This window comes from Pteronotus mesoamericanus, unplaced genomic scaffold, assembly GCF_021234165.1.
Source record: "Pteronotus mesoamericanus isolate MK-2021 breed Mesoamerican mustached bat unplaced genomic scaffold, CSHL_Meso_final contig_1018, whole genome shotgun sequence".
NCBI lineage: Eukaryota > Metazoa > Chordata > Mammalia > Chiroptera > Mormoopidae > Pteronotus > Pteronotus mesoamericanus.
This window is the reverse complement of record NW_026555002.1, coordinates 4,983,453-4,998,501: the sequence shown is the minus strand read 5'-3', so window position 1 is coordinate 4,998,501 and position 15,049 is coordinate 4,983,453. Positions and strand designations below refer to the sequence as shown.

The 15,049-nt window shown below is 40.5% G+C and overlaps 1 protein-coding gene across 1 annotated transcript in view; it reads left to right on the top strand.

Moving 5' to 3' along the window:
• Positions 1-15,049, top strand: part of CAB39 (calcium binding protein 39) — a 73,028-nt gene that overhangs the window by 18,005 nt on the left and 39,974 nt on the right. The window contains exon 2 of the mRNA XM_054571648.1: positions 12,373-12,528. Coding sequence (XP_054427623.1) covers positions 12,415-12,528 — 114 coding nt within the window. The 5' untranslated portion in view covers positions 12,373-12,414. The remainder of the gene's footprint in view (positions 1-12,372; positions 12,529-15,049) is intronic.

Below are 15,049 nucleotides of genomic sequence, written 5' to 3'. Positions count from 1 at the left end.
GCGAGCAGCTGGACCCTTACCTGCCCCGGACCTTAGGAGAAGGTTTAAAAGTCGCTGTCCCATTCATGGCTGATGTCATGTTACTCTGGAAAAATGTCAGAGTCGCCAGTCTCCCACTTTTAAGGAACGAGCTCAATCTGTGCACTTGGCCATTCCCAAAGGCACCTATAGAAAATCTAATTTTAATTAACTTCCTGTTTGAGCTACTAAGATTTTGACAGGTTGCTAAATGATTAGCAGTCACTTCAACATTTGGGAGATGAAGTTAAAAACCAAAAGGTAGGTTTTTGAGGCCTGCACACAAATGATGTCTGTGCTTTTTTGCAGATTACAGAACACTTTCACAAATATTTTGTGAGCATATTCACTTGAGTTAGTAGCATTCTTCCGCTAAAATAGTAAAGGGAAAATGAAATATCGTGTTCGATTTTTGTAGAAGGAAATAAGGTTTTTGGTATAAGTAAATGTATCTGTTGTAGCTCTTCCGAATGTTTTAGGGCCTCTACCTAAAACTTAACTTTTCATACTCCCTTGCCCATAAGATGTATTTGTTGTACATTTTAGATACAGCTTTCAGATTAAAAAGCAAGTTTTCCCTTGTGACTGTGTTGTGATGTCAGCACTCACCTGGAAAGCACCACTCCATAAAGTGTGGAATGTTCTGTGAGCAATAAATGAAGGCATGTGGTTATTATGTAAACAGAACTTGGGTTTATGGTGAGTTTTTCACTTTCTGCATTCCTTTTTGCTCAATACGTTATTACCCACCAGAGCTTGGTGAAATTACAAAATAATTTTTGTTTCCTTATGATTGTTTAGATTGTTGCATTAAGCTCTCTAGCCAATTGTAATACATTTTCTGACTCTTAGAAAACACAGGTTCAGAAGCATCTCCTCTGCTGAAGTTTGAGACCTTTGGTGCAGAGTCCTCGGTCCCGCCTCGGAATTGGCTGCCCAGATCACTTGTTTTGGTTCCTTTCAGGTAGCCTGGCCGCATGTGTTAGTCTGCTGTAGGTTTTGACCTTCCTGTGTGTGTGCCTTGTCTCACAGCTGTATCCTACGTCCTGGAACAACACCTGGCACGTGTGTACCACTGATGAGGCATGACCACATCTTTTGGTCTGCAAGCAAAGTTTTGGCTGTAGAATTGGGAATTTTTTTTCCTCCAAAAGCACAAGGGAGAGCTTTTCTATTTGATCATGCCGGTTATTTGACAAATAAATTTCAGTTACTTCCTCTGAAATGAAGTGTTTCATGGCCTCATTAATTTCACCTAGAATTTTTCTCTCAACCGAGGATCAAGATTCCATATGCCAGTTAGTGTGTTGACATTGAGGAGTAGAAAGGATATATTGACTGTTTGAGAGAAGTCTCAGGGAAATCATCCCTGGGTGAAATGTTCCACGTGATCCTCCACAGGGCCATGTAATTGTTTATTCTGTGACTCTAAATACTTCTGCTGGAAAAAGTCTATTTACACTAAATACCACCACAAGGTGGCCTTTGAGCAGTTTAAAAAGAAAACAAACCTTCGAATCTCCAACTATGGTGCTTTAGCTCAGGCTGGTTTTGTGGCATGTTGGTGCTTTTGTGGGCATTTGGCCAGAACAGAAATAGCAGAGCTTGGACCTTGAAGGAGAGTGAGTTTCCAGGTTTACATCTGATCCTCTAGAAGTAAGTTTTACAGTTGTAAATTTAAAAAAGAAAATTGTTTTTCAGAATACTGTATATATAGGTCTTCCTCAGAATGACTAAAAGGAAAAAATGAAAGTCATTTCACCCTTCTCAGGTGTGACTTTTAGATCCACATCATCTATCTTGTTTGACACAATAATTTTCTAAAAGGCTATTTCATATTTGAACTTTGTTTCAAATTTTTTATTTGTTTGCAATTCCAGTTTGGTCTGTGTATTTTTTTTAAGGAATTATCTTTTTTTTAAAGAGCCTAATTGGGTATTTGCTTTTCCTATTTACTGAAACGCAGGTGAGGCTATGATGTTTACCCATGGTCATATGGGCTATGTTTACACAGCTTCGTGGCAAAGCGAGTAAGAAAAAAAAATGGATTTAAAATTTTATCCTTGAAGATCAACAGCTTCGCATTTTAAAATGTGGACACTGATTAAACTCTCATAATGTTAAAATACAGAGTTAATTTGTAAAGAAATAGTTGAAGTTCACGTTTTGAAACTAATTCTAAAACTATGATAATGTATCTCTTAATTCATTAGAATATCGGAATGAATCAGTGTAGATAAAACTAAAGATGGCAGAGCCATATAAATAAAAGACCTTTAAAATACTCATGGATGCCAGTTAATTAGTTATGTCTCACAGATGTTTCTAAATACTGCTTTGTAATATGTAACTGTAATTTCAAGTCTTAAACTACTTGCTGAAATCTTTTTGCTTGGTAATATTTTGATAAGTTCAGCATTGTGAATAAGATAGCTGTCAATAATAAAAGAGCTACTCAAATTAATTTTAAATCTGTTTTATAGGCTGCAGGTTCTAGCCTATCTGTTGATTGTGGAAACAGCCTAGTGGGCTATGCCTGTCAGTTTTAAAGGGAAGGAAGGCTACAAGGGACTAGGATAGAATGGCACAGAATAGAGCGTGTCAGTGCATTTCACAGAGTAAGGACAAGTGTTGTTTGGTGATGCTTTGTGTGGGGAGGATACTTATTTTTTATGTATGAGTATATGTGTGTCATGAGGTCAGCTATCTATCTGTAAGCCATCCCTGCTAGTGGTAATGCAGTTGGGTGGCTTGGCAGCCTTGTGGTTGTTTAAATGACTGTACACACAGTAGAGAGTCTTTAACTGGACAGGCTTTAACTGGAAAGTTTCTGTATTTGTGCTTTTAACAGGGAGCAGAGGAAGGCCTATGTGAGTTGCTTAGATTTGTGCTTGACAGGCATCTGGTAGAGAAGGCTCATGCGCTGGACAGCAGGGTCAGGGTCCAAGAAAAATCCGTATCATGCTGTGTACTGAGCCTAATCCAAGAGCAGTGTAATAGAAATAGTTGTTCGGTCCTGCAGCTGTGTCCCAAAATGCACTAGGAAACAATGGGTGAAGATGTGGCTCACTATGGAACGAATATGTAGAGAAGACTAAGGTCAATTAAGTTGTGCAACAGAAAGCAGCCACATAGTGTGACTATCACAACTATTAATAAAGCTTAAGACTGCAGTTTGAAAGACAGGGGTAAGTAGTCTTGGCTGGTCCGGTCACACAGAGAGTATAGGGTCCAGTTTGAAGCGCCACACTCCTAAAACAGGACTGGAGACGAGCGGGAAGGCCCGCAGGATACCTGAGGGGCCCTGTGACGGCCACCGGCGCTAAGTGTGGTACAGATTGAGCAGGAGCATACGGCTCTTGCCCCCAGACAGCTCCCGGGCTAGTGTGGTGCTGGTAATGCATGTATTCACAAATTTGACCGGGCTGCTCGAAATGCTTTGAGTTCTTTTTAGACCGCATCACTCACTCTCAATTCACTCCAGTCCTGGTTGTCTCAGTGCTTAGGACATGAGGATACAGGTCTCCTGCAAAACACTGCTACCTGATGCCCGCTGAAGTTGCTGCCTGGGGTTGGTGGTGGATTCTCTCAGCCTCCAAACCTAGGATTTGCCTCTGCCTTGGCTTGGGCTGAGATGAAATCTAGGAGTGGGAATTTGGTCACATTACCAGTTGGAATCCATTTCTTGAAGACATGCCTACAAATTCATTTTTTAACATAATCTCAAATTATAGACCTCTAATTCTAAAAGATGTATCAAATCTTTCATATTATACTTATTTAACATGTATTTAAGTATAGTTACCACTGCCCCCACCCAATAAATTATTTGTTGGCTAAGTAGAGAAAGCTCATGATTCATATTATAGTGATTTCTTGATTGACTTTGTCATGCAACTGAGCATTGCTAGTATAAAAATGGCCATACTTTGTCAAACTGGATAATATAGTGAGGTTTGTTAAATTAGATTCTATTAGAACTTACTTCAGAAAAGGATACCATTGTTTAATTGTAAATGTCTAATACCTATAAATATGAAATCTTGCATGCATATTCAACATGCAGTTAAAGCCCAGTAGGAAATCCAGAATTCATAAAAACATTACAGTTAAAACTGTAATAAAATGAAAACTTTATACATTAAGTGACATAGCTGAAATGCAGATGGCAAGTTAGGAGAACACTTTTTTTTAATCGTTATCTGAAGATATGTTTATTGATTTTAGCAAGAGAAGGAGAGTAGGGGAGAGAAACATCAATGTGAGAAACATAATTCTGTTGCCTCTCGTAAGTGCCCCTACTACATGGGGATCAAGGCTGCTGCCTAGGCATGTGCACTGACTGGGAATCAAACCTGCCACTTTCTGGTGTGTGGGGCAGCGCTCCAACCAACTGAGCCGCCGGCCAGGGCAAGGAGAGCATGTTTGAAAAAAATAACAGCCAAAGGGATAATATTCATAATTATACAATATCCTCCATGCAAATTTATAAGATGACGACTCCAAACCTAGTAGACTAATAGACAGTACAGATATACCGATAATTTTACTAAGGAAATACAAATGGAAAATAGGCATGAAGCTATGTTTATTGTTATCAATGATCAGCAATTCAAATCAAAAGAACTGAATTGATTGGAGGGGTTGGGAAGAGATGGAGATGAAGAAATAGCATTTTTTTAATCGAACAGATAAGCAAAAATCAAAAGAAAGGATTACTCGGGCTTGTTGGTTAACTCCCAAGGAGCTGGCTGCCTGCGTGCACTGCTGGTGGCCGTGCGGAGTGGCGTGAGCCTGGGGTACGAGTTAAGAATCTTCATGTTTTGACTCTCAGACTGCTACCTTACCTGAGTCACTCAGGATCTTTCTGGCTTCTGTTGCCCTCGTATCTGGTCTACAGGACTGCGCAGAACATCATGTGGTCTTCTCTGTGGCCAGAGCAGTCCTTTGTTTAGTCATTATGTATGAAAAACTGCTTTCTAAGGTGGGTAGGTCTGGGATCATTTCTTTGGTTTTTATAAAGATGAAGAACTGACACATGTATGGTGATTGTCCTGAGTCAGATAATGGAGAGAAAGACAAGGAGTTTCTTTACCTTTACCCATTTTATATGACTTCAGGACAACTGGCCTGGTCCCTTAAGACAAAGTAAAACTGGGCAGGGACTGCATAGAAGGAAAGGGACATAAGTAACGCATTAGAAATAAGACCAGTGTGACCTGCGTATATTTGCTGAAATAGTTACAGGACGATCTGACATGATCCAGCAACCCTCTGCTGACTCTTCAGAAGAGTTGTATTGATACAATAATTTTAGCTAGGAAGAAATAAGTTTTTAAAGGTTGTTTAAGTTTGTAAGAATGAAGTCATAGAGCTCTGATACATGATACATTCTTAACTACTAAGAGTTAAACTTAGCTATATTCAGTTTGGTTAATATTTCTAATCATATCTTTAAGTAATTTCTAGAACTATTTAAGTGAATGTTTGTACTGCCCTACCTTATTCCAGAAAGGATTTAAGGCAGCTTGAAATATTCTACTGTACTTAATTAGCATAATTTTTTCTTCAACATTCATATTGTCTCCATGGTATGCTGAAATTACCACAGAAGCATTTGACAGTTTAGTATGATTTTCTCAATAAGAATTTGAGGTTTAACATTAGATTCCTGTTTGTGAAATTAACACACAGCTTTTATTTTTTACACAAGCTGATATAAATCATATAAAATGGCTTGTCTAAAAATCAGCTACTAAAGCAAAATCCTTTTTCTCCTCTAAATAGGTATCTTGCTTTGTTGCCTCAAATGATAAATTTTACCATTAGAACATATTTCATAAATATTCAAAATTTGACATTCCCATATTTAATATGAGTAAAAGAACCTTTAAAGATTAATAGAAAGCCTATTTTAGAAGAACACAAAGTGAAATTATTTCCAAACATTACTCTTACTAAGCCCATTTCATTAAGTGAAATGGAAAGTCATTGGGGGAGGGATTGGGCAGAGAAGTGAGTGACAGAGCTTTGCAAAGTCTAGCGCTGTGTGCAAGATCTTGCATTATTTTGAACACTGCTGCCATGTAGCCTGTAAAGGAGTGTCAGCATGAGTCCTGCGGAGCACCCAGTGTTGAGCATCATTGGCCTCAGAAAGTCTGGGCAAGATACGTTCATTGTACAGCACGCTCCAAAGTCTTGTGTGCTCTCAAACAAGCTTGGTTTTGACATAGGTGATAAACTGTGTGTTCGGTAGCTTTGGTAATTAACCAAAGATTCAGCTGCTTCTTAAACCTACTCATGGTTTATTTTAATGGAGCTAAGTCATTGCATCTTATTAGCCGCTCAGTAGAGGACGTATCCTAACCATCCAAAGGCATTTTATATTGTTATTCAGTCTGTGTAGATACCTTTTTTTTTTAAACCCTGATTTGGTTCTGGAAATAGTAGTCACGAATCAGATTTTAGAAGGAAAAAAACTACATAACTATCTTTACTATTATTTATTCAGATTTATTTATGCAGATGCACTATAAACATATATAATTCTTCTACTAAGCTTTAAGACAGCTTTTTTTTTTCCATTGGAGATGATGAAAGGGGCTTAGAAAAACGTAAGTCAGCTTAGGCATGGAGGAGGAGGGATCCCAGTGCAGGCAGTCCGCTGCTGTGCTTTATGTAATGGCCTTGCACTGTGTGGATGGTCTCGTGAACCTAATCCAGTATCTGGCATGTTGTAGATATTCAGCATTTATTTGAAATTGCACACACTTTCTGACTCCTTAATTAAGTACCTTAATAGTCCTTGTATGCAACAATCTTACTGTATGTGGGGTTTGTTTTTTTGTTTGGTTTTTTTGTTTTTTTTTTTACTTGTCTGCAGTTTGTGCATTTGACCACCAAGTTTGAGTCAGATTTAACACATATCAGTGTTGAGGCCTATGAACTCAGCTCTCTAGGAATGTGTTCTCATTCGGCAGCTTTTCATTATTGTCTCTGAACACTCTGAAGCGTTTCATTACTCCATACCCACTCCACACACATGGGAAGGTTGTCCCCTTTAGAGCAGGTCCTCCTCAATTCCTTGATTTGTAGCATATATTTGGGGCACAGTTGTTGTTTGAGTGAATGTCCTAATGAGTGACTTACTGACCATTTAACTACTTTTCAGTATTTGTCAATATACACATGAATAGAGTTAGAATTAGGAGCATGTTGCACAAGCCAAAAGCAATCAGATTGGCTAAGAAGGACAGTGCCTACAGTCCTGAATCTAATGGCGTTAGACTTTGATTTTCCCAGTGGGTTGTCTGAGTGTTTTGGGCACTTTCTTGGGTGAATGTTCTTGGGCACTTTCTTGGGTGAGTGTTCTTGGGCACTTTCTTGGGTGGAGCTACCTGTACTCTCAGGAGTATTAACATAACAGAGCAGCGTTTGAAATTTTTGTGCCTTCCAAGATGAAAGTGACCATTTCTAGTATCAGCTGGTTTTCACCTGTTTTGGGGAAAAGGAGTAGACTTGCAGTGCAGAAGACCACAAATATAGAGTGTAAGTAATAAAAAGGAAAACACATACCAAACCATTAATACCAGTTGTCTCCATAGGCTTTGCATGTGATTTTCACTTTCTATCTTGTGTAGATCTTTATTGTTTGAGTTTTGCACAGTAAACAACATAGTCATTTTTTAAATTGAGAAGTTTAACTCTTAGTTATGAATGTAGGTGCAAGAGTAGATAGCGTTTCATTACTCTGACCCCCAGCCCAGCCCCTCTGTCCCAAGGATATAGAAGTTAACAGAAGACTGCTTATGTGAACAACAGCAGAAAAAGCAATGGCCTTTCTTTCTTTCTTTCTTTCTTTCTTTTAAATAATGATTTCAGTGGTCAGTGAATGTGAGAATCATTGACAACCAAGTTTCCCAGGTACCGCCTAGAGATGATACTGGCCCCATTGACAACAACCACTGCCTTGTGTGAAGGTCTGCACTCTTGGTATTTGTAGGGATAGAGAGATTTAGAAAACAGAGTTGACTAAAATTGTGAACTGATTATATATGGAAGAGTTGACACATAAAGAGTCTAGTATAGTGTGACCAGTCACCCCAGCGACAGGGTGAGCACTGGATCTGCTCACTCGGGAGGGGATGCAGAACGAGAGGCAGGCCTTGGGGAGGACGGGGTTCCCTGGAGGACTCCTGTGAGGAGTGGCAGCTGGGAATGCAGGCGATTGGCTGGGACAGGAAATAGATTTCAGGTTCCCAAAACCATGGGTAGATGAGATCTCTCCAAAAATATAGGGTAAAAAGAGAGCCAAGGGTGGAACCTTGAAGGACATAAAAGATGAGTCATTGAATGAAATGCAGAAAGAAAGAGCATTTGAAGAGACAGGAAAACAATGAGAGGAGAGCAGTGCATGAAAGCTAAGAGGTGTGCAGTGCTAAATAGTCATGCAAATTCCTTCATGCAGACTTTGCGTGCTATTCCATCAATGTCTATTTTAGTATAAAAGTAGTATGTTAAATCATCTCCACCCCTGCTCGCCCCACTTACCCCTCAAATTTTCAAGTTAAATTTGCCCTGCAAGACTTCTTGTTCTTTGGGATTCAAGCATACACCACCGACACCTCGAGGAGCTTACATCCAGTTTGGGAAACGTAGGTGCAGGTCTCCAAGCCCCCTTCAGAACCCTGACCGTGGCTGGCACTCTCCCAGCAGCAGGGATAATGTTGGCTCAACCCAAGGTGTCCTGCTGAGATGAATCATGAACCATGGTGGGGGGGGGGGGGGCGGAATAGGGGAAACTAGTTGAATTTGAAAGCTAGATGAAATTTTCCTATTATAAGATGTATTTTTGTCCATTTTCTAAATGAACTCCAGTTATATCCAAAACATAATTTAGGCAGTTTTAAACAGTTATGGGAAGAAATATTTGAACATACAGAAAAGTTGAGTAAAAATTAGCTCTGTCGTTCAGTTAGTTGTCTTATGGATGATGCTTTTCATGTATTAAGGATGGATTGTTTTATATTACCCATTGATTTCTTTAAACTTAGCTTTTATGTTTGTCAAAATTATACATGTGTATCATTGAAGGAGGCAAATAGTTACAAAAAGGATGTATAAGAAAAAATACCAGTTTGTCCCTTCTTCTTTGCCCCAGAAATGTACAGCCTTTCAACTTTGGATCGATTGTTTTTGGTATCTTTCTCCGCAGCTTTAATAAGCATACTTGTATAACATCCATAATTTCACCATAACACTCATCAGATTTGCCTCAGGTTGCTTATGTTTTCTTGATTACATTTGTAAATTCAGTAACAATCATTGCTCAGGAGCTCTATGCATGTTTACAAAGAGCTTTATTTCTTAAAGCATTACGCTTACCTTTTATGTTCCAGGCACCTGTATTGTCTACCTACTTGGTCATCACTTAGAAGTCACTCATTAATTTTATACTTTTCAGTGTTGTCAGTTAATTATTTTAAAAGTTGTATCACTGAGTGGCGTAAGTTAGTAAAAGATATTTAAGCTTAATACATAGCAAACTTAGACATAAGAACCAAATTCTAAGGCAGAAATTTTAAGGGATATTATTTCCCTGTCTTTGTCCTGCAAAATCTTTGATAATTGAGTTGTGGAAGAATAGGTGAATTGAGGACTTTAAGTGAAAGAAAGTAAAGGATTTGTTTATTATAGTCATACCATAAAATAAGAACTGTATAGTTCTAATTTACAAGTTTTATAATAAAATTATTTATATTTATTCTTTTACTTAATAATCATACTTTAACTATATTTTTTAAACAGCCATAAAAGAATATATGAGGGGGCAGGGGACATGAGAGAGGGAGGGGACAGGGAGAGGGCCGCTGTGAGTGAGCTGCTGTGAACTGCCCCGCCACTGCGACTGGACCCTGCTGAGGGGAGGCCGCGTCTTGTTGCACTTGTTACGAACTCCGTTTCCTCAGAGTTCGGTCTTACCGGCTTATGGTTCTGCAGTCTTGGCTGCCCGGTGTGCTGATCACAAGGGATGGTTGTGCGGTGCCTCTCCCTCTCTGTGTTCTCTTCAGCAGCCCAACGCTTTTCTGCTGTGGCCAGTATCTGGTGTGTGGTAGGACTTTTTTAAACCCCCTTTGCCCTGGAAAGTCACTCCTTCCATGATTGAGCCAGAGCTGAAAATATCTCCATTGCATAGCACCATCGCACTTCCTGCAAAATACCAGGGCATTCCCACCCCCCGCCCAGCACGGGCTGTAGGGCTGTAGCGGCACTACCATTGGAGGCAGAGCACAGCTAGAAAAGAGGGTCGTTTTCAGAGAGCCGGGTTTGTGAATCCACTGTGTTTACGGAGAATCCACCTGCACTGCCCCTCACACACCTCAAAAACAAAGTTAAAAAGAAAGAGATAGTGGAAAACGATGATCCAGGATTTGTATCTAGCCAGGTAATCGGAGAGAGAATGTAACAGCCATGTGCGAGTAACTCGCCTGTGACTAACCCAGGCGATAAATTACTTCTTGACAAACTTCTTGTCATAGAAAAGATGTTTAGAAGTAAATTTATGCATCTTTGAATTTTGAGAACCGACGTTTGAGGACATTTCCATTTGTTTAATGAAGACGTGGTTTAATTTAAACCAAAAAAGGTTCACAAGCTGGCAGAAGGTGAGCAGTAAGTGATATTTGGGTATAGAGTGCTGAGAACAGATCACATCAAAACATGTCACGAGTTACAGAAATATATTTATTGACATAAAAAAAATAAAACGTCACAAAATAGTCCTAGTTGGTATGGCTCAGTGGATTGAGCGCTGGCTGGTGAACCAAAGGGTCGCAGGTTCGATTCCCAGTGTAGGGCACATGCACTACACTGTAGGTTGCAGGCCCGGTTGCCAGTAGGGAGTGCACAAGATGCAGCTACACACTGATGTTTCCCCCTCTTTCTCCCTCCCTTCCCCTCTCTAAAAATAAATAAATAAATAAATAAAATGTTTAAAAAGGTCATAAAATGACATAGCTGTTCATGATTTAATCGTAGGTTTAACATTAGCATTTATTGGCATGCTTCCCCCCCCCCGAATGTTTATTTGTAAACAGATATGTAGGTCCCTGTATCTCAAATTTTAGAGGAAACATTCAAATACTTTCTTCAAATGAAGTCTTAGGCAAAATTCAAAAGAAGTATTACAGTGCTATGCAATAGAGATATTTTATGTTGACGTGGGGCGGGGGGGATACAAGGTAGGGTTCCGGTAACAGATTTACCTCTCATGGGGGGGCGGTGTCAGGGGCAGCTAAATATAGGCGTTTGGAGCTCGGTTTGAAAACCACTGATCTAAGTGATCTGTAAGGTTTATCTCAAAGTGCGATCTTTTGGTGTCTTATACAAGGTTTAATGCCTATGAGTATAACTTATTTTAGTTTATTTAGTGAAAGAAATCGTAACTTCTGAAATATTCCCCAAGTTACTTATGTTGTTTGTCTTGTTAACTTTGTTATTTCATGGTGAGTTCTTGGAAGAGTTGGTTTCCTTTTGCATGATTTAATATTGTGATTTACGTGGTGGAAATTTTTTTCTGCTACCCACAAAAAATTAAAAACGTCCAGAAGTTCATTTTCTGCAGGGTATTATGCGGTGAGTTCCTTCATAGCAGACAGTCGTTACCAAGTAGAAAGAGTCCACGTTGAAACTGGCACATAAGGATTGGAGGGTCTGATGGGAGATTTGGCCAAGGCTCTACCCAAGGTTCTCCCAGCTCTGAGACCCTGTGGCTGACTGAAGAGGAAGGGGGAGCGCACCTGGAAGTGTGTGGGCCCCCCCACCCCCCCTCCCCGCCCCGGCGTGCTCAGGAGGAGCCGCAGGAACACAGCAGGGAAGAAGCCTCTGGAGAGACCCAGAGAGTGGGCCTGTTGCCAGTGCTCTTTGGCTGAGCTCCTTATCTACCTTTTGCTTCAGTTTCCTCAACTGTAAAACAGAGAGAGAGAGACCTGTTAATTGGAAGTACAGTGTATTGACTAAAGGACACTTTGGGTCCAAACCTCACGGAACTAGTGGCCTGTGAGTGACAGCTGCCGCCCCTCCATTGTCAGCACCTGTGTGTTCCTCCGCACGCAGGTGGTTAGAAGAGCAGGTGGTCAAAGGTGTTTGAAAAGTAAAAGTGTTCTACGGTTCTAAGGTCTCTCTGTGTTACTGTTTCTCGCACATACTGGTAGGTTTCCCAGTTCCTACTGATTTTGAAAGTCCCATAAAATTACTTTCTCAAACACAGGTTTTCTTCCCAAATTAGGATTTCAAAAATATGTCTTCTGTTGGCACCACTTTTTTTCTCACTCACGCCTTGTGCTGCGCCCGCAGGTAAAGCAGGCAGCGCGCAGCGAGGCGTCTGTCACGGCCGCCATGCCGTTCCCGTTCGGGAAGTCTCACAAATCTCCCGCCGACATCGTGAAGAACCTGAAGGAGAGCATGGCCGTTCTGGAAAAGCAAGACATTTCTGACAAAAAGGCAGAAAAGGTATGTGTTGGGCACTATTTTGTATTTTCAATCTTTAGATCAAGAGCAAGTGTAAGGCAAATTACGACATGATTTTTAAAAATTAATAATCCCAATTTGGGTTTTTAATAGTTCTAAAGTGGTGTTTGCGGCTGCTTAAACACTGTGTGTTCTCCTGTACTGCCGCCTACCAAACATATTTCTAACTTTTTTCTCCATTTGTCACAGTGTCTCATTAACTGCAGGAACCCCTGCTTCCTGAGGGGTTTATGGCTTGATTCTGGCCTCCATTCCTACTTAATAAAGTCCTCATGACCTCTCATTTCTAAAATATCTCCCTTGCCCTCAGCCTTCAGGCTCCTTGAGTGGCACCGGAGACCCTTTGTGACCTCATCTCTGCCTCTCAGAGTGGATTTCAGCCCCTTGTTCTTCGTCTTCTAGCATCTCGACTTGCCTCTGTTCATTGAAAGCAAAGAATCAGCACTCTTTTGGTCAGCTGCATGGTGATAAGACCTGCAGTGATGGCTGGTACAGTTTGCTGTCACTGTCTTGACTCTGGGTAAAGGGTCCCCACCATCAGTGCAAATGACACTCTAGTGGAAAGGGGCAAATAGTTTGTTACTTTGATATGAAAACACTTTTGACCCCACGGACCCTTTGAAAGGGTCTTGGGGACCCCAAGGGGTCCAGACTTTGCAGTCTACTATGAAAGTTAATGAATGCGGATGTATGGGTGGTGCTGGGGAGGGGGGTATCCTTATTTAGATGGGTTATGGGGGATCTTATGGAGGAAGGGGCATTGGAGTTGAATCCTGTAATGAGAGAAAGCAAGCTTAGTTTCTGATGGCGTTCATATCATCTACTGGACTAAAATCAGTAGTTTTCAACGAGGGGCAATTTCGCCCTCAAAAGGACATTTGAGAATGCTTGGAGACATTGTTACTTACGACATGGGAGGCTACTACTGGCATTTAGTTAGTACAAGCCAGACATGCTGCTAAACTTGGGACAGTCCACCCCCCCACCCCCATCCCCCCCCCAAGAACTATCTGACCCAAAATGTCAGGAACTCCAGCTATAAACCTAAGCACAAATATACCGCCTGCTATTAGGATAAACAAAGCAAAGGAAAATCATTGAATTTTTGAAAAATAAATTTTTTTTATTTTAAAGTTTATTTATTTTCAGCAAGTGGTGAAGGGAGGGAGAAAGAGGAACAGAAACATCACTTGCCCCCAACTGGGGACCTGGCCCACAGCCCAGGAAGTATTAACTAATTCAAATGGTAATGAGAGGGAATTGAGACCTGAAAACAATGGAAAGATAAAAATCTAATCACTAAATTAAAAACCAAGAAGAACCACTTTGACGTCATACCAAAGACTGAAAAGCTGAAGGTAGTTTCCTTAAAACCGGAGTGCTCACGCCGGCCATTGAGCCGTAAACCACCCAGTGTGTAAAGAAACAGTCTGGAGTAAAAGCTATTGCAGATAAAGAGCGGAAATTACAATGCTGGGATATTCATGTATCTTTACAAAACACAGAATCAATTCAAAAATGAGAGCTCACTAGGGCAGCTAAATCAATAGGAAATTCATAACTTTTATAAATACCAATCAAAATTATCTAGAAACTGTAATTTTTTAAAAAGTATTTCATTTACAACAGCACCAAAAAAGTATAAGCTGTCTGAGAATACTTCCATCAGGAATTATGCAAGAACCTATTGTATGTGGAAAAAAATTGTAAAACCTTATTCAGAGGCACAATAGACTGAATACCTGGTTCACATTATCAAATAGAATATAGGTAAGAGGCCATTTCTTCTCAAATCAATTTTTGTGCTAAAAGCAATTTTATTCAAATCGCAGGATCTTTTTGTAACTTGACAAAAAATGATTCTGAAGTTCTGGGAGAATAAATAAAATAGCATAAAGTTGTGGCAGAATATAAGGAATACGAATTCTTCTTTGTTTTGAAGTAAAACACATACTTTATGTATCTACTCGTCATCTGCCCCATAATGGTTAATGAAACTCCGTCCTTCTAGCTGTTCAGGTCAAAGTCTCGCGTCATCCCTGCGCCTCTTCACACTTCCCTAGGACGGCTCTGAGCAAAGCCGTCCCCTTTATGGGGGCGGGGGCGTGGAGCCAGGATCTCGCCGCGTCTCCCCATTTCCTGGTCGCCGGCCCGGCCTCGGCCGTCGTGCCCTCAGCTGGGTCGCCGCGGTGACCTTCGGGTCAGTCTGGCTCCCTTGTCCCCCTACAACCATCATGGTTCTTTTACAATACGAGTCAAATGACGTTTTCCTCAGTGTAAAAATCAAAGTCCTTACAAGGGCTCAAACTAAGTTCTACAGCCCAAATCCTGCCCATGCTTGTTTTTTAAGGCTCATGAGCTAGCAGTGGTTTTTAAATTTTTAAAGGGCTGGTTTAAAAAGCAAAGAATATGCAACCTTTTGTGGCCTGAGTAGCATGAAATAGGACTGCCTCCCCTTTTCCTGAAAAATAAATGCTGACCCCAGCCCATGGCCTCCATGGTT